The sequence below is a fragment of the Neolamprologus brichardi genome, chromosome 6 (assembly GCF_056152115.1).
Source record: "Neolamprologus brichardi isolate AB-2024 chromosome 6, ASM5615211v1, whole genome shotgun sequence".
Lineage (NCBI taxonomy): Eukaryota > Metazoa > Chordata > Actinopteri > Cichliformes > Cichlidae > Neolamprologus > Neolamprologus brichardi.
Window position 1 is genome coordinate 29,766,103 of NC_142109.1, and position 23,572 is coordinate 29,789,674.

General features: G+C 40.4%; 3 protein-coding genes across 4 annotated transcripts; 1 reads left to right on the top strand and 2 right to left on the bottom strand.

Annotated features, from left to right (window-relative positions):
- Positions 1 to 338: 338 nt before the first annotated feature.
- On the bottom strand, positions 339 to 8,364 carry wiza (WIZ zinc finger a). Its single transcript, XM_087842070.1, has 9 exons — positions 8,315 to 8,364; positions 7,697 to 7,790; positions 7,053 to 7,538; positions 5,644 to 6,453; positions 5,119 to 5,475; positions 3,356 to 3,570; positions 3,136 to 3,277; positions 2,878 to 3,037; positions 339 to 1,090 (listed from the first exon to the last, which is right to left on the bottom strand). Exons 2-9 carry the CDS (start codon positions 7,707 to 7,709, stop codon positions 934 to 936), a joined length of 2,340 nt encoding a protein of 779 aa, XP_087698196.1. The 5' UTR covers positions 7,710 to 7,790; positions 8,315 to 8,364; the 3' UTR covers positions 339 to 933.
- A 5,467-nt stretch (positions 8,365 to 13,831) lies between these two features.
- Positions 13,832 to 18,398, top strand: prdx2 (peroxiredoxin 2). The gene is made up of 6 exons (XM_006790606.3): positions 13,832 to 13,967; positions 14,883 to 15,003; positions 15,125 to 15,278; positions 17,278 to 17,400; positions 17,530 to 17,660; positions 18,011 to 18,398. The coding sequence occupies exons 2-6, from the start codon at positions 14,901 to 14,903 to the stop codon at positions 18,091 to 18,093; spliced, it is 594 nt and encodes a 197-aa protein (XP_006790669.1). The 5' UTR covers positions 13,832 to 13,967; positions 14,883 to 14,900; the 3' UTR covers positions 18,094 to 18,398.
- Positions 18,396 to 21,583, bottom strand: LOC102792371 (transcription factor JunB-like). Of its 2 annotated transcripts, XM_006790605.3 has the most exons (2): positions 20,956 to 21,581; positions 18,396 to 20,695 (listed from the first exon to the last, which is right to left on the bottom strand). In XM_006790605.3, the coding sequence occupies exon 2, from the start codon at positions 20,655 to 20,657 to the stop codon at positions 19,767 to 19,769; it is 891 nt and encodes a 296-aa protein (XP_006790668.1). In that variant the 5' UTR covers positions 20,658 to 20,695; positions 20,956 to 21,581; the 3' UTR covers positions 18,396 to 19,766. The 2 variants fall into 2 exon arrangements, with proteins under 2 accessions (XP_006790668.1, XP_006790666.1); XM_006790603.3 differs by having other exon boundaries at positions 18,396 to 21,583.
- Between the last annotated feature and the right edge of the window lie 1,989 nt (positions 21,584 to 23,572).

A 23,572-nucleotide genomic window follows, 5' to 3' on the forward strand; every position in this document is an offset into this window, starting at 1 on the left:
ATAATGAAAAGTGCAAAGTTAAAGTAGAAAATAATGACTATGTGCCGTGTGACACTCATACGGTTCAAATGTTTTTGGTTTGCGCACAAATGGCTGTTTCAATTGAAAGGGTGGTGATCCCTGGTTCAGAGTATGGATTAAATGCTAAATCCTAATTTTAAAATATATTCACTTTTCTTGCTGTAGTATTGGAAACGGAGGAATAGAATATCTGGTTAAGACGATGTTCCTGAAGTTCATTCCAATAGAGATTAGAAAAAGCATATCACACACGATATTAATTATATACAAGATATAATTTATTTTATACAAGTGTTAAAAAAAATGTAAAATCTCCATCCACTGTCAGCTTGTTTTGCATTTTGTAAAGAAAAAGAATGGAAACACTTAACTACCTTCTACAACAATGGCATTACGCTTTGTGGTAACAGTGTTGTTGTGTACAGAACACACAATGAAAAACATTGGCCCTACATATTTAAGGTAAAATGCTGTAAACGTTTATGTATAAAACAAAGTTCAAAGGTATTTAAAAGAAATAACCTATTTTGAAATGAAATGACCACCACAGCAGTTTACATACACTGTAAAAAAAAAAAAGAAGAAAAAAAAAAGTGAAATTCATGTCAGTCTCTCTAGTTTCTTAACATCAAAGGCTGAATACCACTAAAATACATTTAACATCTGTTCAAATGGAAGGAATTTTAGAGCCTGAGCAGAAAAGCTCTGTCTGTCAAAAAAAAAAAACACATCCACAGATCATTACTTTGATCTACGATATCTAATGGATTTAACCTGAGTGTATTAGGTTGTGCTGCGTTTCTCATATGGCTCATGGTTGCCCTCTTTAGGACAAGAAAGGAACTAATTTTTCCTAACTTCTTGGACTTTGACATTTAAAAGACTGAGAAGAAAAACTGAATAAATACACGTCTAGACAGCTACTGGATGGACCAGCGCTGGAGTTGTCACAGGTGTAGCGGGAGGAGACGCTTTGTCTTTATAGCCCAGCGACAGAATGTGTTTCTGCAGGTGTGTGATCCACTGCTCCTGAACAGACAGAGGTCCATGAAATACTTCCTCACAGAACCTGAACAGCAGGATAGAGAAGTTTTATTAACCGCATCATATGAAGCTGAAAAAGAAAACTCCCCACAAAAACAAACATTGACATGAACTCAGTCTACACTCACTGGCCACTTCATTAGAGACACTTGTACAGCTCCTCATTAGGCCAATGCATTTAACCATGTCGACATGGTCAACACAACCTGCTGAAGTTGAAGTGTGGCATGTGTGCTGGTCTACCAGCACAACCAGCATTTATGCAGAAAATATCCAATGGGCTGCCAAAGATCAGAGAAAAATGGCCAGACTGCTTCGAGCTGACGAGAAGGCAACAGTAACTCACTGCATTTAAACCTCTCCAAATGCACAACATGTTTAACCTTGAAGCAGATGAGTTGCAGCAGAAGACCACAGCGGGTGCAACGCTTTTCCAGCAACGAACAGGAAACTGAAGCTACAGTTCACACAGGCTCGCCAAAATTGGATAACTAATTATTAGAAAAATGATCCATTCAGTATCGATGGCTCGAGGTGATGGTGGTGTAATGGCGTGAGACACACTACAGTGCTTAAAGAATTTGCTTGTCTGCCTTCACATGCATATGAGTCCAAGTGACATCCCATTCTTAATCCAGAGGCTTTAACGTGATTTTTTTTTTTGAAAATTTTTTTGCTTCAACTCTTCTAGGAAGGCTTTCCACAAAGTTTGAATGTTTATGGGAATTTCTGAACAATATTCCAGAAGCACAATTATAAGATTAGACACTGAAGTTGGACGAGAAGACCTGGCTCACAGTCTCCTATTCAATTCACCCCAAAGGTGTTCTGTCAGGCTGAGTTCAGGACTCTGTGCAGGCCAGTCAAGTTCATCCAGACCAAAATTGCTCGTCCACGTCTTTATGCACTTTGCTTCATGCACTGGTGTGCAGTTATGTTGGAACAGGAAGGGGCTATCCCCAAACTGTTGCCACAAAGTTGGGAGCATGAAATTGTCCAAAATGTCTTGGTATGCTGAAGCATTATGAGTTCCTTTCACTGGAACGCTTAATGCGTTGTTATAACACCACTAACAGTTGACTGTAGACTGTGGAAATATTTAGAAGGGAGGAAGTTTTACAACTGGACTTGGTGGTATCCTATTACGATACCATGCTGGAATTCACTGGGCTCTTGTGAGCGACCAATTCTTTGCCAAATGTTTGTAGAAGCAGTCTGCATGCCCAAATGCTTGATTTTATACATGTGTCCGTGGAACTGACTGAGCACTTAAATTCAGTTATTTGGATGGGTAAGTGATTACAGCGTAGTGTATTTTCTTGGTTCCAAATTAGCATAATTTAAATGCCACAGCCTATTTGGGTATTGCTGCTCCCTATCCTTGTTGTGATGCCTGCTTCCAGCTGGATAATACTCCATGTTTTAAAGCTAAAGTCCTCTCAAACTGAATTCTTGAGCACGACAATGATTTCACTGTAATCAAATGGCCTCCACAGTCACCAGATCTCAATCCAACAGGGATGTGTTGACACAGGAGATTGACATCATGTCACATTGGACAAAAATGTCTAAAGAATGATTCCATCGGAGATGAATGTGTGCCACTGGAAAGGCAAAAGGAATCCAATCCAGTAGAACAAAGGTGTATCTTATTAAGGGGCTAGTAAATGTATAATAATGCATCCGACATTCAGACATTTTGACAATATGTTTAAATATTGTTCAAATGTAGCTTACCTCTCCATCAAATTTAAGATTTAGACAACCTAAAATTTTATAAAGCATTTCTACAGCTGTCAAATAGAGACTCACCTGCACTTGAGGGAATACATTTTACCCACCAGTTTGACCAGTGGAGTTAGTGGGGGCTTTGGCACCAGAGCAGGGATATTGCCAGACCGCGGTGGTTGCTGGGAGTTGCCGTTCTGATTTTCTCTACCTGCAGAGGCCCCGTGCTTTTGTGAATGTACCCCTGAAATCCCACAGAGAGGTTTTAGTATTGCTTTTTAATCTATTACACTGCATCTGTATCCAGCTATCTTCCACAGCCCTTTAGTCCCGTTACTTCACCTCTTGAGGAGCGCACGCTGTGGTTGCTGTAGTCCTTCCTGTTTACTTTGTATTCATAGCGCTGCATGGAAGACTTCAGACTACCGCCAGCCACACACTCAGATTCTGTGGATGGCGATGGGGATGTAGGAGTTTTGTGGGACTGAAAAAGAAAATTACAGTAAATTAGAATGAATGTAATACACTGATGTTTATCTGAATATCTCAGAGCACAGCCAACCTTCTTGATGTAAAGGTCTCCCATGCGATAACGCTTGGTAATTTCCGACACCTTGGCCGGATCTCTCCTGATCAGCTCACTAAGGAGTTCAATTGGTGAAGTCGCTCCATCTGCCTTCCATTCGATGATGCCCAGCTGTCGGAGGTGGGCCCTCGCGTGACTGGCCAAGGCCTTACGGTTCTCAAAGTCGAACCCACAAAGCTCACAGGATGTGTCTGACACAAATGAGATGGCATACATGTAAACTTCTGCTGCCACACTCTTTCAATCAAGTTGAGGTGTGAAATATATCTGAGCCACTGCGATACCCTACTTATTTTATCTTTCAGGCACTCTCTTGGAGACTAACTGTTGTGCTTGGGATCATTGTCCTGTTGCATGAGCCAATTTTGGTCGAGCTTTAGCTCACGGGGAGGCTTCACATTTGACTCTAGAATACTCTGGTATATACTCTGAGTTCACATTTCAAAGGAAAGAGGAGGGCATTGTTCCAGAAGTCTTGTGATTTGTTCAGATGCAACGATGCAAAGCTAAGTTTCCAACTGACAATCGTCAGTCCAATAATTGATGATGGGCGATATATTCACGCATGCACAGACTTTTTGATGGGCGGAGCAATGTAATCACACATGGACTGATTTGCGTGTTTACAACACAGAAGAAGTCCAAACATGGACGAACTAACTTACAAATAAAATTAGGGCTGTCAGCGTTAATGCAGCGCTAACGCAGTCATTACGATTAATGCGGTTACAATTTTTAATGCGCTCAACCCATCTGAAGCGCAGAATGAACAAACTTTTGACAAACTGCCCGATATGCGTTGACAGAGACATTTCAGGGATTTTGACTCAGTCTGCGCTCCAGATGGGTTAATTTGTAATCGCGTTAGTCGTGATGACGGCGCAAAATTTGGGATTTCTTTGGCTTTAAACCAGACGAAAGAGGTAAACCTATGGATGTATATATATAATGCGAGCAAAGTACTCAAACACTACTATCTTGCAAGAGCATGTACGTGTCTACCATCCGACTGAGTATGCTGGGCTATCACCAGCTTCTGCAGCTCCATCAACAAGCATTTGGGCGCACTCTGAGAAGGGTGCATTTGTTCGCAGATGAAAGAGGGTGCTGTTAAAACAGCGCTATTATTTATTTATTTATTTTCTGTTGACTGCTTCAATTAGCTCCATCATTATTAACAAACTTACTCATGGGGAAATAAAGAAATAAATCGTCCTTGTAAAAACTATCAATAGTCGATATATTTGTCCAATCGCCCAACCCCATTATGTTCTTTTAAGAAAGAAGAGCCTTTCTCCTGATGAACCTTCCAAACAAGCCATACTTGTTTTTACTTTCTAACTTTACTGTTATCAACTTTATCTTTTATCGTTAACTGAGGTCTGTACAGTCTGATCTCAATGCTCCAGATCAGTAAACACCCAAAATGTTTCCTTTTATGTAGGTGGTTAAGTTCTGTACTTAGTTAAAACACGCTTTTCTACTTTTTTCTGGAAGTTAAGACCCAAGTAAGGGTCCAGTCAGGACATTATTCTAACCACACTTCATATTTGAAAGCAGTAATAGGTCAACACTATACAGTATTCAAATGTTGAGTACATAAAAGTGACACAAGGAAATAGTTTCACCAAAAAGTTTCAATAATTAGATAATTTCAATAATTCACTAAAGCTTCTGGGAAGAATGCTATGATAACAAATGACAAAATATTGGTAAGTAAAGTAACAAACTTTACTTACCAAGGTGTATGACTCCACCCTTGCTAGATGGAGATTTCTCTTTCATGGAATAATCGAGAGGCGAGTTCGAAGCTGTCTCCCCAGATGTGAGGCTGTCTAGGGACCTTCTGGAGCTTTGAGAACCCCATGAGACTTTGCCCAATGCTGCAGACCCACTGGGCCCCAACTCTTTCCTGCCTTCTTCACCATGCATCATGACTTGATTTAGAAGATCAATTGGTGATGTTTTAATAGACCAAGAGAGGCCGAGCTGCCGTAGATGGGCACGGGCGTGGCAAGACAGGGCTTTGCGGGTGTCAAATAGCTGGCCACAGAAATCACAAAGGACTGTTGGTGGGGACTGCACATCTGTACAAACTGGGGAAAATTATATATTACATTATACATCTGATCTCACTGTACACACACAAACAGATGGAAAAATGCTAAAGCAAAGAGTGTGATTAAGAAAATAACAAATTAAGCCTGTTATAGTATAACATGGTACCAAACATAAAGCATTTGATTAAACGTTTTTTGCTTTACCTGACTCAGAAGGTTTTGCAGAAATAGCACCAGCAGACAAATTCTGCACAGGGGAACTGCTCTCATTGGTGGATGTCTTCAGCTGAACAGAGACCTCCGTCTCTATAGGTTCAGGCTTGGGTTTTCTATGAAGGGGGTCCACTGCTAGCCGAAAACCTTTCTTAGCTTTTGGTGCCCTGTTAACGGGAGGGTGAGAAGCCTGAGAGATCTTTTCAGGGGTTGTAGACAGGGGTGTAGAGGAAAGAGAGGTCCAAGACTGGCTTGGACCTGAAGACTGAGCTGCAGGAGAGGGTGGAGCTGGAGATGGTGCTGCAGATGAGCTGGCTGTATTGTTTGTTTTGGGGGGGTGTACAGCTTCTAGCATGCCACTGGATACCAGATCCTCAACGGCATTGATTGCAGAGTTTTTCCCCACTAATTCACTCATCCCTATGTGACGCAGGTGAGAGCGTGCATGGCTTGCCAGGCCTTTTCTATTCTCAAATTCCTCCCCGCAGAGAATGCAGATGCACTCCTCAGATACTTTAGGCCGTTTGCTCGAGGATGACTCGGGTGGAGTAGAAAGGCGTTTGGATGAAGTTCTAGATGGACTATTTGAAGTAAACTCTTCATTTTTCTCTAAATCAATAGGCTTGAGGTCCTCCTCTTCCATGACCTGATAAAGAAGATCAATAGGACTACCCTTGATGTCACTGTCAGAGATTCCAATCTGCCGCAAATGTGCCCGAGCGTGACTAGCCAAGCCCTTGCGTGTCTCATACCAGCAGCCACAAAGTTCACAAACGTAGACCTCATCGTGGGGGGCTGAAGCTAAAAGGAGGAGGAAATTGGTGAGAGAAATACACAAAGTTAGCAGGAGACTAATGTGAGATCAACATTACAAATTTAAATACCCTTTATTAAGTTGTGCCGTGCACCTGCAGCTACTCTCCTTCAAAATTTTATGTTTCTTATAAATTGTTGAATGGCTTCCCTTACAACCGTCTTGAGGGTCAACCAAGTCAATCATATTTAATTTTTGTTTACCCAGTTTGTGTGTCCTGGTTTCATTTCAGTACAGTATGAGAATCATTTTCAGTTTGTCATTTTTGAGAAGTGAGTTGGTGATAACCTGGAAGCCTGCTATCACGACTATTAATTTGAACAGTCTCACATGGGCAGAAGGACTGGGAGATAGATTACAGGAAACACAGGTTTGTAAGCGTAAAGTTCCTGTCTTATGTTTGCATATCTGCTGATTCTCCAAAACACATTGAAATAAGAAGAAAGAAAGAGATTCAAAGTACAGGGCACGGTTTTGCAGTTAAATACACTGACACACACATCTTGTATGTATGAGTTTAGATATTTTGTAAAAAAAAAAAAAATCTCTATATTATGTTAAAGAAAACATAACTGTTCAGCCATACCTAACGTGATAGGAGCGTCAGTTTCCCGTGGTGCCCACAGTGGCTTTGCTGGGGTGTGCTCTGAGGAAGATGAGCTGCCACCTTCAGCTGGCTTAACAGGAGAAGGAGGTGATGGGGGGACAGTTGTTGAAGATTCATTCAGTTTTGCTGGAGATCCCTGATGATCTACCTTTTGTGGGGTTGTCGTGAGTCTAACCCCGGCCTTGTGAGAGGTATTAGCGTCTTCTTCTTCTGAAGGGGTCTTTGATTCCTGCTGCATTGTATTTTTTTGAGGCACTGGCACAGGTGCAGATGAGTTTGATTTGAAATCTGGAAGGCAGCCATCTCTCTCCTGGATGATCTGGTAGAGGAGCTCTATGGGAGCCCCGCTGCTTTCTGACAACGTCACACCAAGCTGGCGCAGATGGAGTCGGGCATGGCTGGAAAGTCCTCGCCGTGTCTCAAAGTACGTTCCGCAGACTTCACACATTACTGGCTGTGGGGTTGCTGTGGGGGGAGTTAGAAGTTAATGATGACCAGTGAAATGAGATTAACAAGAATGGGCAGAAACCGCACAAGCAGACTCTAAATGACAATCGAAACACAATTACCTGGAATAATGCAATTTTTGGTAATTCACCTAAAAGCATCCTTTGTCTTTTTACCTTGTGAATCCATTGATGCTGAAAAATGCTGCTGGTTTATTCTGAGAGATGAAAGTGTCGTCTTCCTCTGGATCCTGTTAATACTGAATGAAAGCTGAAATATTTAAAGGCAGAGGAGCTGTATTAGTGTTGACAACAATTTGCAGGTCATTTTTATAGCTCATTAAATAAACGCGCAATGCAATTTCCCTGAAATCCTAAAGTTTATAACAAAAACATCCAAACTAGCTGCTTAAACAACACGATTCGACTGACACCTAGCATGAAGAAAGCCCTGTTCACAAACGTCTTCACAGCCGTGGATGAAAACCGGACTGCATCTCTTAACACAGCTTACAGTTAAATAAAATCGTCTACTATAAATGTTCCTGTACACACTTTAACAAAACCATCTGTAAGCAGTTGAAAGACATTGTAACTTTAAGCTAACTCGGGCTAACCCTGTTACAGCCTTTGTTTTGCTCTATAATGCTAACTTTAGCTGTTGTGCTAGCCTTAAAATAATCTTATTCAAGCTTAGAGAAGACAAGCTACAAATGCCAAGGCCTTAAATGGAAACAAATCATAAATCCTCTCTTTAAAATATAGCAAATGTTGCCAAAAACCCCAATATACTACCTGTGTGCATCTGTTTTCCTTATAGTAACAAGCTCAGCGGAAGTAGTGTTCCACACATTCCTGGCTGTATATTTTTTCAAAATAAAAGTGGTGGACTAATGTATTTTGAATTATATGGGTGGTATTTGTCATGTCAAACAAATACAATACAAACTGACAGACATATGAACATATTTGAATACAATTGTGATTTTAATCCTCCCCTTATGATTTGATTGAACATTTTTAAGCTGAATATGTCACATGCATAGTGTACTTGGAAAAAATTTTGAGCTATCCTTTATTTCTTTACATTTTGTTTATAAGCAGCTAAACTTTTAGGTAAAGTGGTCTTAAGAAATAGTTCCCCAGCCTTTCTGGAAGTCTTTCAAAATTTCATTTACTTTGTTCATTGGCTGCTTTTTCATTCATTGTCATTGTCATTGAGGGGAGAGGGAGGAGAAACAGGGGGACAAGGGAGGGCGGGAACAGCTGAGCTGTAGGTGCTTTTCTACACTGTGCAATATTTGCAATATTTGTTTTTGTTTTGTCTTTTATCTTATATTCGACTGTGCAATAATCACTGTGCAATATACTCACTCAAATGAGCAATCCTATTTATCCATATTGTATATTCTGTATCTATATATGCAGTGTTGGGGAGTAACGGAATACATGTACCGCCGTTACGTATTTAAAATACAAAATATGAGTAACTGTATTCCGTTACAGTTACCGTTTAAAAAGGTGGTATTTAGAATACAGTTACTTTGTTGAAATAAATGGATTACACGGCGGTACTTCCCTGTTTCATATTTTGGCGGGTCAGGACTGTTTGGGTTTTGTTTGACAGCTACGTTCTGTTGTTCCAGGCGGCAGCGTTACGGTTGCCATGGTTACAGGGTGCCGCTCTCTCTCTGCGTGTTTCCTGGGTGAGAGAGCGCCCTTTGGTGTTGTTGTGCTAAGCTAATAGGAAGAATGCTACCGGTATAGCTCTAAAGAATGTAGCATCATAGGCAGTGTAGTCCGTGCTGCAGGGAGAATGGACTGCCATACCCGTTATGTGTCTGTGAGCGAGGAGGGAGAAAAAGGAAAAGTACGAGCTGTCATCGAGCAAAAACGGGAGCTGGAAGCATGTAAATATAATAATAACCACTGCAGCCAAGAAGAGTGCCTGACTAGCCCAGTTGTAAGTAAGCTATTAAGACTCGACTGTACACTGTGTTCGTGTTTTCCTCCAAAAACAATAAGTTCCGTTGGAGCAGCCTTTCAACGCCTCTCTCTGTCTGTCGCAAGCAAAGTTGACCCAGACAACAAAGTAAAGCTAGTTTTCGGCTACGAGCCCGACACTAACCGACGTATTAGCCAGAGGTCCCTTTACTACGGTTCGGAGCCGCGGACCTTCAGTAACAGTAATAAATCCCAGCAATAGTACATTCACGTAGTTGTAAACAGCATGATAATATATTAAGTAATCCAAAGTATTCAGAATACGTTACTCTCATTGAGTAACGTAACGGAATACGTTACAGAATACATTTTGGGGCATGTATTCTGTATTCTGTAATGAAATACATTTTAAAAGTAACCTTCCCAACACTGTATATATGTGTATATGTGTATATATGGTGTATTTATGTTTATACTTACTCTCATTCCCCTTAATGTATCTGTAACATGCAACTTCTTTCGGTGCTATGCTACTGAAAACTGAATTTCCCGGAGGAACCCACCCGAGGGATTAATAAAGTTTCATCTAATCTAATCTCTAATCTAGTTTTTGTACCTGACCATTTTCAGATATTGACCTATAAATTATCAAAGCACAAAAAGAGACCTAAATCAACCAATGAACCAGTGTTGTGTCTACACACGGCAGCTTACCAAAGAACCAACTTTAAGTAGTGTCTTCAGACACTTTGTTGCTAGCAGGGTGTTGCCTGTACCTTTAAGTTCAGTTAGAATGTCACAATGTTTGTCACCATCTAGTGGTGAATCCGATTTACTGCAAAGTGTTCAACCCTTTAACTTTCACCTGCAAGTTAAAGGGTTAACTTTAATATCACGACTTTTTTATAGTTGGATTGAATGTATTTATGTATTTATTTAAACGCCCCAGTAAAGTAAATTTAAATAAATAAATCAAACTAATTTTGGCCCAAATATATCACAAGAAGAGAAGAAACTTGTGTGTCTGTGACGGTAAATTGCAGACTGTTAAGTTGCTAGCATCACATTTAAGATCTATTTTTCAAATTTGAATTTCTCATCAACATCAGCACACATCAGACATTTTTTGGTAGGCTAGGTTTTTTTTAACATGGCTGTTCAGAATACAGTCTAGACAACCAAAAGATTTCTAACTGCACAACCACAACTCCATTGTGGTATATAGATATAGTCAAGATGACCTGTGTTCAAACTGAGCTTTAAGATGGGAAGTACGGTGTAATACTCTTGACATCTATAAAGAATATATGTTTTTTGTGTTCACATAATTAAATGATGATAATTTTAGGTTGATAATATGAATGAAGTCAATCATTCAGGTAAATTAAAATGAACATGCCAAGAGTTAATGGCTTTTGTACTTATGTTTCGTGTCATTTTTGCCTAAATGTTACAAGGTTACTAATTGTTATGTAAAATATATATTTCTTCTTTTTTTAAAAAAATAAAATGCTAAATCTGAGGCATATGTCTCACAATTGAATAAACATTCAGTATTTGTACTTTTTTTAAATTGGTGTAAAAGGTGGAGAACTCCATTCTGATGGGGACATTATGTGACCTGAAAGATGTAGAACAGGGTGACGTGATGGAATCACAGACAGTACTGAGAAAAGCCATCAGTCCTCACAGCAACTGAAAGACCACGCAGACACTTTGCTGTCATCTTTTTCATCCATGTTTCAACATTTGTCTTCAAACATGGCATCAACTAGCCTATCAGCTAAGCCAAAAAAATAACATTTTTGAACAGTAAACTTGGAAAACTAAAATATAGTACTGAACAAAGCTCAAGTCTAGATGGTTATGAAATCAGGATTAGGTTCTGTGGCAGATAATCATCTCAACAAACACAGAATTTTGTGATTTCCGGGCTATTCTATCAGAAATGGAAACATGATTTAGCATCTTGTAATGTTTCTGTTGAAAACTGAGAATGCCAAAGTGTGATCAGTTTGCTGCAAGCAATTAACATAATTTTGACATATGAAATTGAAATCATATATATGTATCAGAATGTATGTTTCTATCAATCTATGTATCAGAATCTGAAAACTTTATTATTCCCTGGGGAATTTGTGTATGTGGATTTATGTGTTGACAATATAATTATATGTTGGCTTTGACATGCTCTTTGTAACAGTTTGTTTCTCAGACTCTCAGTTAAACCTACTGAGTTGCAGCGATGACGTGCAAAACTTTCTCGGGGAAGGAAGCTTTGGAAAAGTCATCAAGTGTGTCCACACTGTATCCAACACAGAGGTTCCTATCAAAAAAATTGAAGACAAGCCCGTGATCTCAAGCCCCGTGATTTTGTAAGGTGGAATAGATCATTCTTCCATGAAGGATTCATTTGTCTTGAATTTGAGCTCCTTGATCTTAGTCTGAAGGAGTAAGATCAAGGAGAGAGAGACTCTCACCCAGTTTCGAATCAGGTTTGCCATCTTTACCTATTTCACTGTGTAAATACAAACTTTAAAGAAAAAAATACTAATTTGCACAGATGTGTTTAGTTAGAACACATTTGTGTGATTCCAGCTGACCACAGCGCTGTTCCTGCTCGAGACCCTGAAAATCATCCATGCTCATATAAAGCCTCAAAATATTATGGTTTTGGATCGCAGACAACAGCCACTGCAAGTCATGCTCATTGATTTTGGCCTGGCTCGCCATGTCTCCGATGTTGTGCAAAGATCATGTGTGCAGTCCATGTGGTACATGCAACCTCGTTAACCTAACAAATAATGTTAAAAATATGCACTGAAAGCTGAAAACTGCATTTTTAAGTTTTGAAAAATGAACTGCCCTCATATGCAACTGCTTCACTTTGCAAAGTGAATTTAAAACAGTGGATTTGAGATATTGTTCTTCACTTCTAGCTCTTCGATACATTAAAACCTATTTACAGTTCTAGATATGTGTAAGAGAACTCAGTAGTTTCCCGCTTTTTCCTGGGAACAACGAATATGCTGTAGTAGATATCTTCTGCACAGAAGGGAATTAAGCGCTACTAAATCAAATCTTTATGCTTTTTCCAAATGAGGTTCATTGTGGACAGTCTGAGTCAGCCACCAGATTATCAGTTAAGATAAGATAAGATAACCTTTATTAGTCCCTCATGTGGGAAATCTGTTGAACAGTGGACAAAAAAGCCCAAGGTTCATTCACCTTGAAAACAAATGTAACCAGGAGACCTGGAGATTAAAGGTCCCTACCTTCTTTCCTGCCTGCCTACCTACCTACAACTAACTTGTCTAACTTAACCACTACTTATATATAGACTTTTCCACAGAAACTGGGCAGCACCATAGCGACACCAGATTTATTTGTCTCACTTCTTTAGAGGCCTTGAAGAAGGTAGGAGTTCTTTTTGGATCAGGCAGCCATTAATACAATATAGAATAGTTGCTACACGGACATCTTCCACTGACTTTCATATTAAATCAAATGAACAAGTTTTATTAGAAAAAGGGAAACAAAAATCTAATTCAATTAAAAAAACGTGACTACACAGAAAGTATTTTGGTAGCCAAGGAGCTAAAAATTATTTTAAATATTTAACATTTTCTTAATTCCTAAATTACATGTACTTACATGCGCATATACATGCACATCAATCTAATGTAGAGGTGCCAGAACTAGCTTGCTAAAGGGTACTGGATTACTTTGCAAACAAGGATTGTTTTGGACTTTTGGTTTTGGTTTTACGAATGGATTATTTTCATCCAAGCCAGAAGTCTGAATTATTGTTAGTTTCTCTGACTTTTTAATCAAAACAGTATTGCAGGTCGGTAGTTAGGCTAAAAAACCATTGTGATCTTTGTTATTTATATTGAATATTTTTAAAAAGTTTATAATTCACAAGTCTATATTTAATGTCTCAAGTAAAAATGACCATGAAATAGAAAAAGCTGTAAAACTTGTGAAAATACGTTTAAAAAACCAAAATGTTTTTCAATCTTCACATTTTCCAAAGCCTTGACACTCCGGCCCTAAGGTGTCATAGACATATATCGTTTTTGTTTGTTTTTTTATCTTTATTTTATGAACATTGAATTTACAAGTAATAATTGAGCTCTATATATAAAACTGACATTGCCATTGACCCAGACATTGACACTGGAGCCCCAAGAAGCCAGTCCCACTTTTCCCCCACTACGAAATCCCTGCATTTTTGTTCATGTGACAGTGTTTACACGGTGTACTTAGAAAATATCATCTTATATCAGAGATATACATATTTAGAAATAGCTATATCTAATATCTTATCTTTTAATCGTTTTTAATCTTAACTTTTACTCTGAAGGGAGTGATTTTTACTTCCGGGTGGCCTCAGCCTCTCTGCGTACTTATTGCACGCTCGCTTTTCCACTTTAACTCCTCTATTCTCTTGCACCCTGCAGACTTCTGCTTCCAACTTCTTTCGTGCTTTACGTCAAGACAGGTGAGTAGGATGTTTATGGGATTCGTCAGAAGTTTACAGCGTGTCTGTAAACTCGACTTTGTATTTCCTCTGAAACAAACCGAAACTAAAGAAAGCAGTTTCGTACGTAAAGCTAACATTAAGCTAGCCTGGGTGAGCGGCTGGCTCCTTCATGAAGTGTTTGGCCATGTTTTCTTTCTTTGTCCCTGTGCTGCAGCTTGCAGGATGCACTACTCACTTCCTCTCCGCTCTGTTCGACTACAGCTTTTTCTGTTTCATTTCGAAAACGAAATTTAAATATTAAAAGCTTAACTTTTATGGCTGAACTTTGACCCATTACGTGCATTTATCTCTTTAAAACCAAGCACAGTTCCTTGACGATTGTTAGCGGTTCTTCGTATAAATTGTGACGAGGGAGAAATAATCCAGATTTATTCATAGATCACTGAAAAGCATAGGCCTTTGGATTAATACCGACTGCTATTTGTTGCAGTACAGCGTATCTTATTTGCAAGTTTATCGTTTATTTGCACATTAATTTTGCATACAGGCAATAACTATCCAAAGTAGCTGACCGCGCAATAATCCTCGGAAATCGTCTGTATAGGCACAGCGAGAACCCTGCCATTGGTTTGTGCGTATCATGGTTATGTAACCTTGCTAATAGGCCATTGTTCCCTGCAGGCTGAACATGACTTGCATGTGACACTATCTGGGTCTGCTTAAGTAAGTCTTTGAACCTCTGGGCCTCCTAAGAGCTGTAAAACCTAGCTCTTGGATTGAACCTCACCGCATTTATTTTTCTTTTTCCAGTCTAAATCTCATATTTTTTGTTTATCAGAGCTTTATCTCAGGCACCACCCAGCTGAATTTATCTGTGGTGGTCTGCAAGCATTAGGAGTTTTCTGGTAACTGTTTGTGCTGTTTCTCTTTCAGTCATTTGTCTCAAACACCATGTCTGCTGGAAACGCTAAGATTGGCTTCCCTGCCCCAAATTTCAAAGCCACAGCTGTAGTTGATGGACAGTTCAAGGACATCCAGCTGTCAGACTACAAAGGTTTGTAGCTACATCTGTTCTAATTGGCTCATTCTGGCTTTTATAAGCCTATATTCCTACACTAACAGCTTATTCGGCTAGAATTAATACTTTGTTTTTATTTCCTCCTGTTGTGCTGCAGGGAAATATGTAGTTTTCTTTTTCTACCCACTGGATTTTACATTTGTGTGCCCCACTGAAATTGTGGCCTTCAGCGACAGGGTAGAGGAGTTCCGCAACATCGGCTGTGAGGTTATTGGCTGCTCCGTGGACTCTCACTTCTCTCACTTGGCATGGTAAGAACTCACGGATGATGAAACATAATGAGCATTTGTGGGAATTTCCTGAACTCTTTACCAGTAATAACATCCACACTGCTCACATGTTAGCAGGTGGATTAAGCAGAACTTCAACAAAAGGCTTTTTACCTGTATTACAGTGATTATCTTCGCAGGTGAACTGTATTGCTGACTCTTGTAATTTTATACTAACTGGAAAGAGGTGACTTTAGTGAATCTTCACGTGCATTTGAAAAAACAACAACAAAAACTTTGGAAAATCTACTTAACAAAACAGTTAAGTGAAAGCTGTTCTGTGCACTTGACTGTCTTGCTGTCTTTATAGCGAGGCCGTCTTAGGCTGAACTTATCAGATGTTTATACAAGGTCCATCAAACTGTCCTCGGTTGGCTGTTTCTGTTTAGACAGTTAAGGGTGAAAGATTTTGGCTGCTGTGAAGGAGTGCCCAGCCCAGTTTATCTGCAACGTGTTGATAAGGGCAGCATACAGCAGCTTCTAGAAGGCATAAGAAGACATGCGGCATTACACAACCTGCACAAGTCTTCATTTGGAATGTTGTGTTAAAGTTTAAATGCATTATATTTGATTAGGAAGATCAGTCAGTATGTTTCCTCACTCACCTGATCAGATTCATTACTTTAAATATATTATATACACTTATTTTAGTGTTTTTTTTTTTTCTTCAATGAGAAGAGATTGAATAAGCTGTAAAACCTCCATTCATCAATCTGAAGCAAAATGAGTTGATATTATAACCAACAGTTAACTGCTAAGCTCATAGTTAAAATTCTACACAACATATTTGCTATTAAATATACTGAACAATTAGTTTTGTCAGTCTGTCAGACACTTTATCATTTTATTGAATTTAATACCGTAGATGCCTTTCAAGACTTTAAAATCAATGTGTCATAGATTTTTAAAAAGTCAACAATGGGCAGGCTTTAATAAAAACATATTTTAAAGATGGAGAATCGATATTGTGACTGTGGTGCAGGCAAGTTCTAAAAATGAGAAGCAATTTGGGTGAAAGTTCTGAAGCACGTGGCGAGAGCAATGAAGGAGGAAGAACTGAGTATGGGAACATATGTAGATCAGAGACAAATGGATGTATAAGGTTATGGAGAGAAGCAGAATCTTGAAATAATGTGGCATTGTACAGAAAGCCAATGAAGTTGTTATAGGATGGGAGTAATGTGTTGGAGCATGTTCTGGTAATGACAGCAGCTGCATGAACAAGATGAAGTCTGGAGAAGTTTGTGCCGTATACCAGAGAGGATAAAATTACAATAGGTAATCTGGGACGTAACCAGAGCACGTGCGAGAAAAGCTGTATTACTACCTGTAAGGAATGGGTGTAGCCAACTAATATTACATAGTGGATATATACAGACTGACAAATATTGATTTGCATTTCAAAACTTTAGGTGATATTGCATTTAAACCCAACCTGACTCCTCACCGTCATCTTTGCGTGCTCTATTAGGCCCTGTGCTACTCTGTTTGATTGGCTAGTTTAGGTTAGAAAGATATTTCAGGGTCAAAGCTAACCGGTAGCAGAGGAAAGTGGTATCTTCGCTGAAGATGGTTTAGTTAACCTCAGAGTCTTGAATCTCACAACGGGCAGCAGAGACCAGAAGTGAGACACCTGTAAACTACATGAAACTGCAGTATCAGTACACATTATTATTTTGCTACTTGGTGTTTGTCAGACTGTCTTTTGAAGCATTGTGGAGAATCTCTGAATGCAGTGTGTCCTCATAAAGTTGAACAACTGATATGTTATCTTCTCAGACACCACCTGTATCTTATCTCATCTCTAACGGCGTGTTAAATGACTCTCCCATTTCAGAGAACTACAAGGTCGAAGGGGTGGCGGGGCAAACGCAAGGTTTATCAACCAGGAGACCTTCCCTGTGGACATGAAGTGTTTTGCACTTGTTTATAATTAAAAAAAAAAAAAAAAAGTTTGTTTGTTTTTCCCCTCTCTCTTCAGGGTCAACACACCAAGAAAACAGGGAGGTCTGGGTAACATGAAAATCCCCCTGGTATCGGACCTCAGCAAGTCCATCTCCAAAGAGTATGGTGTGCTGAAGGAAGAGGAGGGCATCTCATTCAGGTCAGTTAAATGCCCTTTTAATATAAAATTATTTTAATAAAAACCCACTGGTTATTGTTAAAAAGCAGCTTGGTCTATTGATAGTTTAAAGTATTTGTAAAAACTGCAACATCATCTTGTGAATTTCAGGGGTCTCTTTGTGATTGACGACAAGGGCGTCTTGAGGCAGATCACCATTAACGACTTGCCTGTGGGTCGTTCTGTGGACGAGACTCTGCGCCTGGTTCAAGCCTTCAAGCACACAGACAAATATGGAGAGGGTGAGTAAACTGCTGTACCTTCCCTCAGTTCATCCGTGTTTACTCAGCATACACTGGTGCTCAGGTTTAGTGGTATAACTTATTAATCATGCATTTGTCATAAAAATAACCCAAATACATGTCATTGATTTTCTATAACTTCAGATGCTCTAAACTGCACGTCACACACTTAAAATGGAAATGGTTGATTGGTAAAATTGACTGTGTAGCTGTGGCTAGATTTGGCGGTTTAGTCCTTCCTGTGTTTCCCAACCAGTCACATATGTACTTTGTCCTTTAGATTATACCAAGTTCGGTGTGTATAAATGTCAGCTTAAAGTAAACTTTGTCCCTCCTGCCACTTCACGCAGTGTGTCCTGCTGGCTGGAAACCCGGGAGCGACACGATCGTCCCCGACGTCGAGAAGAGCAAAGCATTCTTCTCCAAGCAGTAAATGTGAACGTCTCCTACCCAGCTGTTTTCCTCAACATAGCACTTGACCTCAGATGAGAGGGATGCCTATAAAGCAGTATCATCACGTCCAGACTAACCTGTTAAAACACACCTCAGCTTCTTGTAGGAGGGAGGAAATGTTTGTTTTTTTTTCATGTCCAGTGTACAAACTTTTGGGTAACCTCATCGTCTTGATCACTGAAAGTATAGTTTTGTTGTTCCTTTTTCAAAGAAAGCACTGAAATTTGTTTCCTGGCTGTTGATAATAATTTGCTACCATCTTTATTAAAACATGGAGGAAAGTTATCAAGTGTGTGTGGCTTATTTTGGGTTTTGTTTTAAATCAAAATGTGAATGCCTGTCCACTTGCAACCACTAGGTGGCGGCAGAACTCTTCTAAAGCTACTCTTGGCTCTTTTTCTTGGTGACTGAGAACTTAACGTTCTTGGAATAAACCTTTTATTTGTGTTTTTTATTGTGGTGTATCATTCTTGGCTCCTGTACCTGGCAGAAGATCTGAGTGCGTCACGAAGCTGCCAAGAGTTGGTTAATATTGGAGTTGCTGTGTTTGACTCAGCACAACAGCCTGTTATTGCCAAATGGTACTGAAGCGCATTGGGAAAGATTACTGGATATGATTATATGATAATGACAGTCCTAACCACAACCTCTATTTCAGTTCCACTAAAATTTTTTGACATCTCACAGTTTTAATATTTCCGATTTCCTGATAACGTTTGTCTTATTTACTAATTCAGAGAACAACGCTCCAGTACACAATCCCGCTTGTTGTACCAAATGTTCTCGGCTTACTGGAACATTTTCTCAGTTTTACGCGAGCCGATTCTTGTAACTCAAACTAGCTCTCAGTAATCAGTCTAACATGTTTATCTGGAACTTTTTTTTTTAACCATTTTTCCTCACCTAGTGTTCTCACGGCTTGTTTTGGGAAAATGAAAGCAGAATGGGGAAACTCCCTTAACGCGAATAAACCACTCATTGACAAACCTTTTCAATTACACACACACTGTGGTGTAAAGGGGAGCGCGCAGCCCTTCTGACGGGCAATGTGGGAGGGAGTTCCCGGAAACCTATCGTGATGTGACGTTTGACAGCAACATGCACCATATATGGACTGACGCTTGTGCGTCAGTAAGGAAAAATCCTACGCTGGGACGTCTCCAACGTCAACCAACTTCTGGTGTTGTAAACTTCACTGCTGATCAGAGACAGCGGCGTGGTTTAATGTTCACGAGAAATACAATAATTTTTGAAGTAGCACTTAAAAAAAAATACACGACCTCAAAAACAAAGCAACACATTTCTTAGTTTCATAATGTCATTTACTTAAATATTTACTATACAGGTAAAAAAAACAACAAAAAAACAACAAGAATGGTCCATGAGGGTAACTCTAACACAAATAACTTACATAAAAAGCATCACAAATAGCAATTAAAGAAAATGTAAACAGGAAACGCCAAGACGACACTTTCAAAAACTTATTCAAAAATGCCCTAAGTGTTTTAGTCTTGTATTATTTCTGTGTATGGGTGATGTTTCTTTAGATGGCAGAAATCACAATAATCCAGTTTTCATACTAAAAACGTATAAAGACCAGGTTGGGTTGTCAGTCCAGGTACTGTCCAGTGTTTTAATAAGTGCATTATTTCTTCAATAAGACTTTACTTTGGGTGCTAGCATGAGCTGGCAGCCACTGCTCACATGCGTCATGACTTTCTGTTTTAGTTGGGCCACCTGTTCCCGCAGTAGAGAAGCCGTGCTTGACAGTCCAGCGTTGTCATTTTTCAACACTTTAACCTTGTCTTCGAGACGGGCGATGCGCTCCAATTTGCGCCTCCGACACTTTGAGGCTGCGAGCCGGTTCCTCAGCCGCTTGCGCTCCGCTTTTATCCGCTCCTGATTCTCCATATCGACAGGGGACATGGGCGGAGAGCTGTTGTCGCTGCTCTGCATGTCGGGGACTGTCTGGGGCTCCTCTTTCATCCCTCCGTACCGCTGAGGGTGGATGCCGGCCCCGGCCAGTGAGTGCTGGAAGTGGTGTGATCCGTGCGCAACGGCTTGGGGATGCTGGTGGTACTGGTGATGAGGCAGGTAGCTGATGGTGGTGGAGGGATAGCTGGCAGCAGAGGTCAGGCTGGGGTTCGTGGTGCAGCTGCTCAGGGTTGTATACTCAAGCGGCTCCGGTTGCATGGATGAGCCGAACACCGAGGCTGGAGCCGAGCAGGCAACCCCGCCTGTGCCGATGGACACGTTTGGAGGAGCCATCTGGTTCATCTTGTGTAGGTCGTCCAACGCTTTAACAAAACCTTCGGCAAAGCCCTCCTGCTCCTCCGTGATCCCGCGGTTGTACAGGTACTGAGCAGGTGTCGGCGTAGTGATGACCCCGTTGCTGCTCTGGACGATCAGTCGCTCTAATTCAGGAGAGGCGAGCTTCAGAGAGCCCACTTCTGCCGTCCCCGCTGGATAGAAATCACTGTCGGCACGCAGGTGCTGTGACTTGAAGTTTGAGTTCCGATATGTATCGGAGAAGTTCAAGTTCATATTCTGCTTAAGCAGCTTGTAGTCCTGCAGGGCTGCGCCTGGATGGCCATAAGCAGAGAGAAACGAGTCGTCATAAAAAGGCTGTTCCATTATTGTGGACATATTTCAAATCAGACAGTCAAATACAAGAGTGCGCTGCAAAAGATGTTGCTCGGACACCGAGGCTTCAGTGTCCCAAAATGAGTCAATCTCCAGCACAAAAGTCCCGCTGTATTACTATACTGAAGACCAAAGCTATCAAAACAGAGCAAAACTTCCAAATAGTGGAACTGTACTGTACCAAGTCGTCGATTTGTACCTTTAGTTGGAATCAAAGCGGAGTCCAGTGACTAACTCAGATGTTTTCATTCCACTCGTGAGAAGGAGAGTCTGTTCTTCTACAAGTGTGCGCTCCACTTGTGTTTCCTTGTTAATGACAGGCGGCTGACGCGCTCTGCGGTATTTATATAAGCCCTCCAGAAGACGCTCTGATTGGCTGTTTCTGTATTGTCTCCGTCTGATCTTGACTTGACGCAGCTTCCAGGAAAAATGGACTGTAAACACGACAAGACGTATTCGGCGCGGGGGAAACTGAGTCCAGGTAAGCATAAACACATAAAATAGGCTCCCTCAAGCATTCACACCCATAGTCATTTTTAACAAGTCACTTGAAATGTTACCAACAGCCCAAAAGCGACTCAAAGCCAACCACAAACGGCAACGAGCGCTTTCCAGCTCTGTTCGGACACCTAAACCGCTGCCACTTTGCCTTTCATCCTTAACAGTAATCCCACCAGTGAAGATATATAATCTGGTGCTGAGTCATGTGCTACAAACTGATATCAGCCAGTCCATATTTGGCTATCCTGGCGCACCGGTTCCTCAATGACAGGAGCAGGAAGCCAATCCCATCCTGGCGCACTTCCAGCTCCATCTCTACGGGATGTGGGAGGAGAAGGGGGAGGAGGTTCGTCGCTGCCCCGCTTTACCCCGCAGGCAGGGAGAGGATGGGTAACTCTTGGGCGAGATGTCTTCAAAAACGCACGAAGCCTAACGGGTGTCTGGCAAGGGAGGACATGTTCGGTGAATCAGAGCAAACTATTAGTGCATTTAAAAAAACAAACAAAAAAAATGTAATAAACAACCTTTAAGGCTTACACTCATAAGATTGAGGGAGTTAATAGTCAGCCAACTTGAATTCAGTGCTCGGTACTTTGAATTTACCCTGTTTACTTGCTCATATGTTATTTATGTTTAATTAACAGTGTAAGTGTAGCCTTCTGAACCTACTGTGTTCCTATGGCAACATAAAAACATGACACAACCTCTCAGGTATTTCAGTCTAAAGACACGTCACGTGCCCCCAACACCTGTTTGATAGAAAGACGTCTTTGTCTCCCCCGTATGGTAATGACTTCTGAATCACGACCCAGAAGGCCATGCGCACACGCACATCCATATTTTTTCTTCAATTTTTCCTGTCTTCTGCTTACACTTGTCCTTAGGTCACATTCTGTTTTGACCATGGGTGTACATGTGTTTCTGTTATGGCGGAACCAGAAGAAGTCCAGCTGCATTCTTTAATCGTTTAAAACTTTTTTTTCGGTATCTTGTATAATATTAGAGACTTCTGCCAAGCTGCGCCATGTGAGTAAGGAAAATGTGGCTGATAGCTGGGTAATTGCAGGTCTTTTGGATGGCAATTTGAGCAATTTTGTCTGCGTTTGTGGCTTCAAAGAATTACTTCAGCATTTTAGTGCTGTAATTTGACCACAAAAGGCAGATTAAATAAGAAAACTCCCTGTAGAAAGCACAGAAAACACAAGGTGAGATATTTTGACTTTTATTTCCAAGAATGGAATTATTGGAAATGAAATTCATAGAACTCCATAAATCTGAACAACTCTACTTCTGAATCCTACATTTTCTACATCTCTCTTTGCCTCTGCAATTCAAGCCACACACACCATGTTTGAAAATACCTGATTATTATTTTAAGTCTCTTGTAGATAACCTGATGTTATCACAGTTATTTGTCAGGGTTATTTGTCAGACTTTTGTGAGCTCCTCAAAATACACAAATACAGCAATGCATGAAGATACTGGTGAAAAAAAAACTGATCTTCATGTGGAAAATTGGTTTAGTGAACCTTAAACCCTCCAAGAAGAAAAACGAACATACTCAAATTCAGTCTGAAATATCTCCATAGCAATAAAATGAACAACCTTGATCTCCATGGCTGAGAGACTCTTTGGGGAATTTGGATACAATAAATACAATAAACCTCCCAGTCCCCATTACGAGGCCAGTGGAAGACTGGAAAAACTCCAGAGTACACTTGCATTTTTATTTCCACTTGATCGAAGCCAAATTACAGACTACAGAGACACTGATATTACTGAGGTTGTTTTAAGACCTAAAACTGCTGCAGAAATTAAGGAAAATAAACAATATATCCATTTTAATGTTTCATTTCGAGATCCAAGTTTGTAGCCATCCAAAAATGCTACCGATTCTGTTTTTTAAATGGACCCAAAACACACACCTCCTGATTGAAGGATGCCTGGTACTGATTAGTGGCCACACAAATTTCATGAGATTGCATTCACTGAATGCGGCGTCCACATCAGCGACAGGCTCGGTTGAAAATTGCAGTAGTTACTTGAAAACAGCTCTAAGTTACCTTGATTCAGCTGTGCCTCTTACCACATTCTAGGTGTTGCTGTTACTTTTACTGCTTTATTATCCTCAATACTTTACACCTGCCTTTTTTAAAAAATGATGTGAGTCTAAGTTGAAGTTTGGTCAGCTGTCATGCAGCGGTCAGCCTGTCAGTGCGGACAACACCAGGGAAACAGAGAAACAGAAGTAGTTCAGGGAAACAGGGCAAGGTATCAGTCAGTGGTCAGTTCCACTTTCAGAGTGATCTCATCCA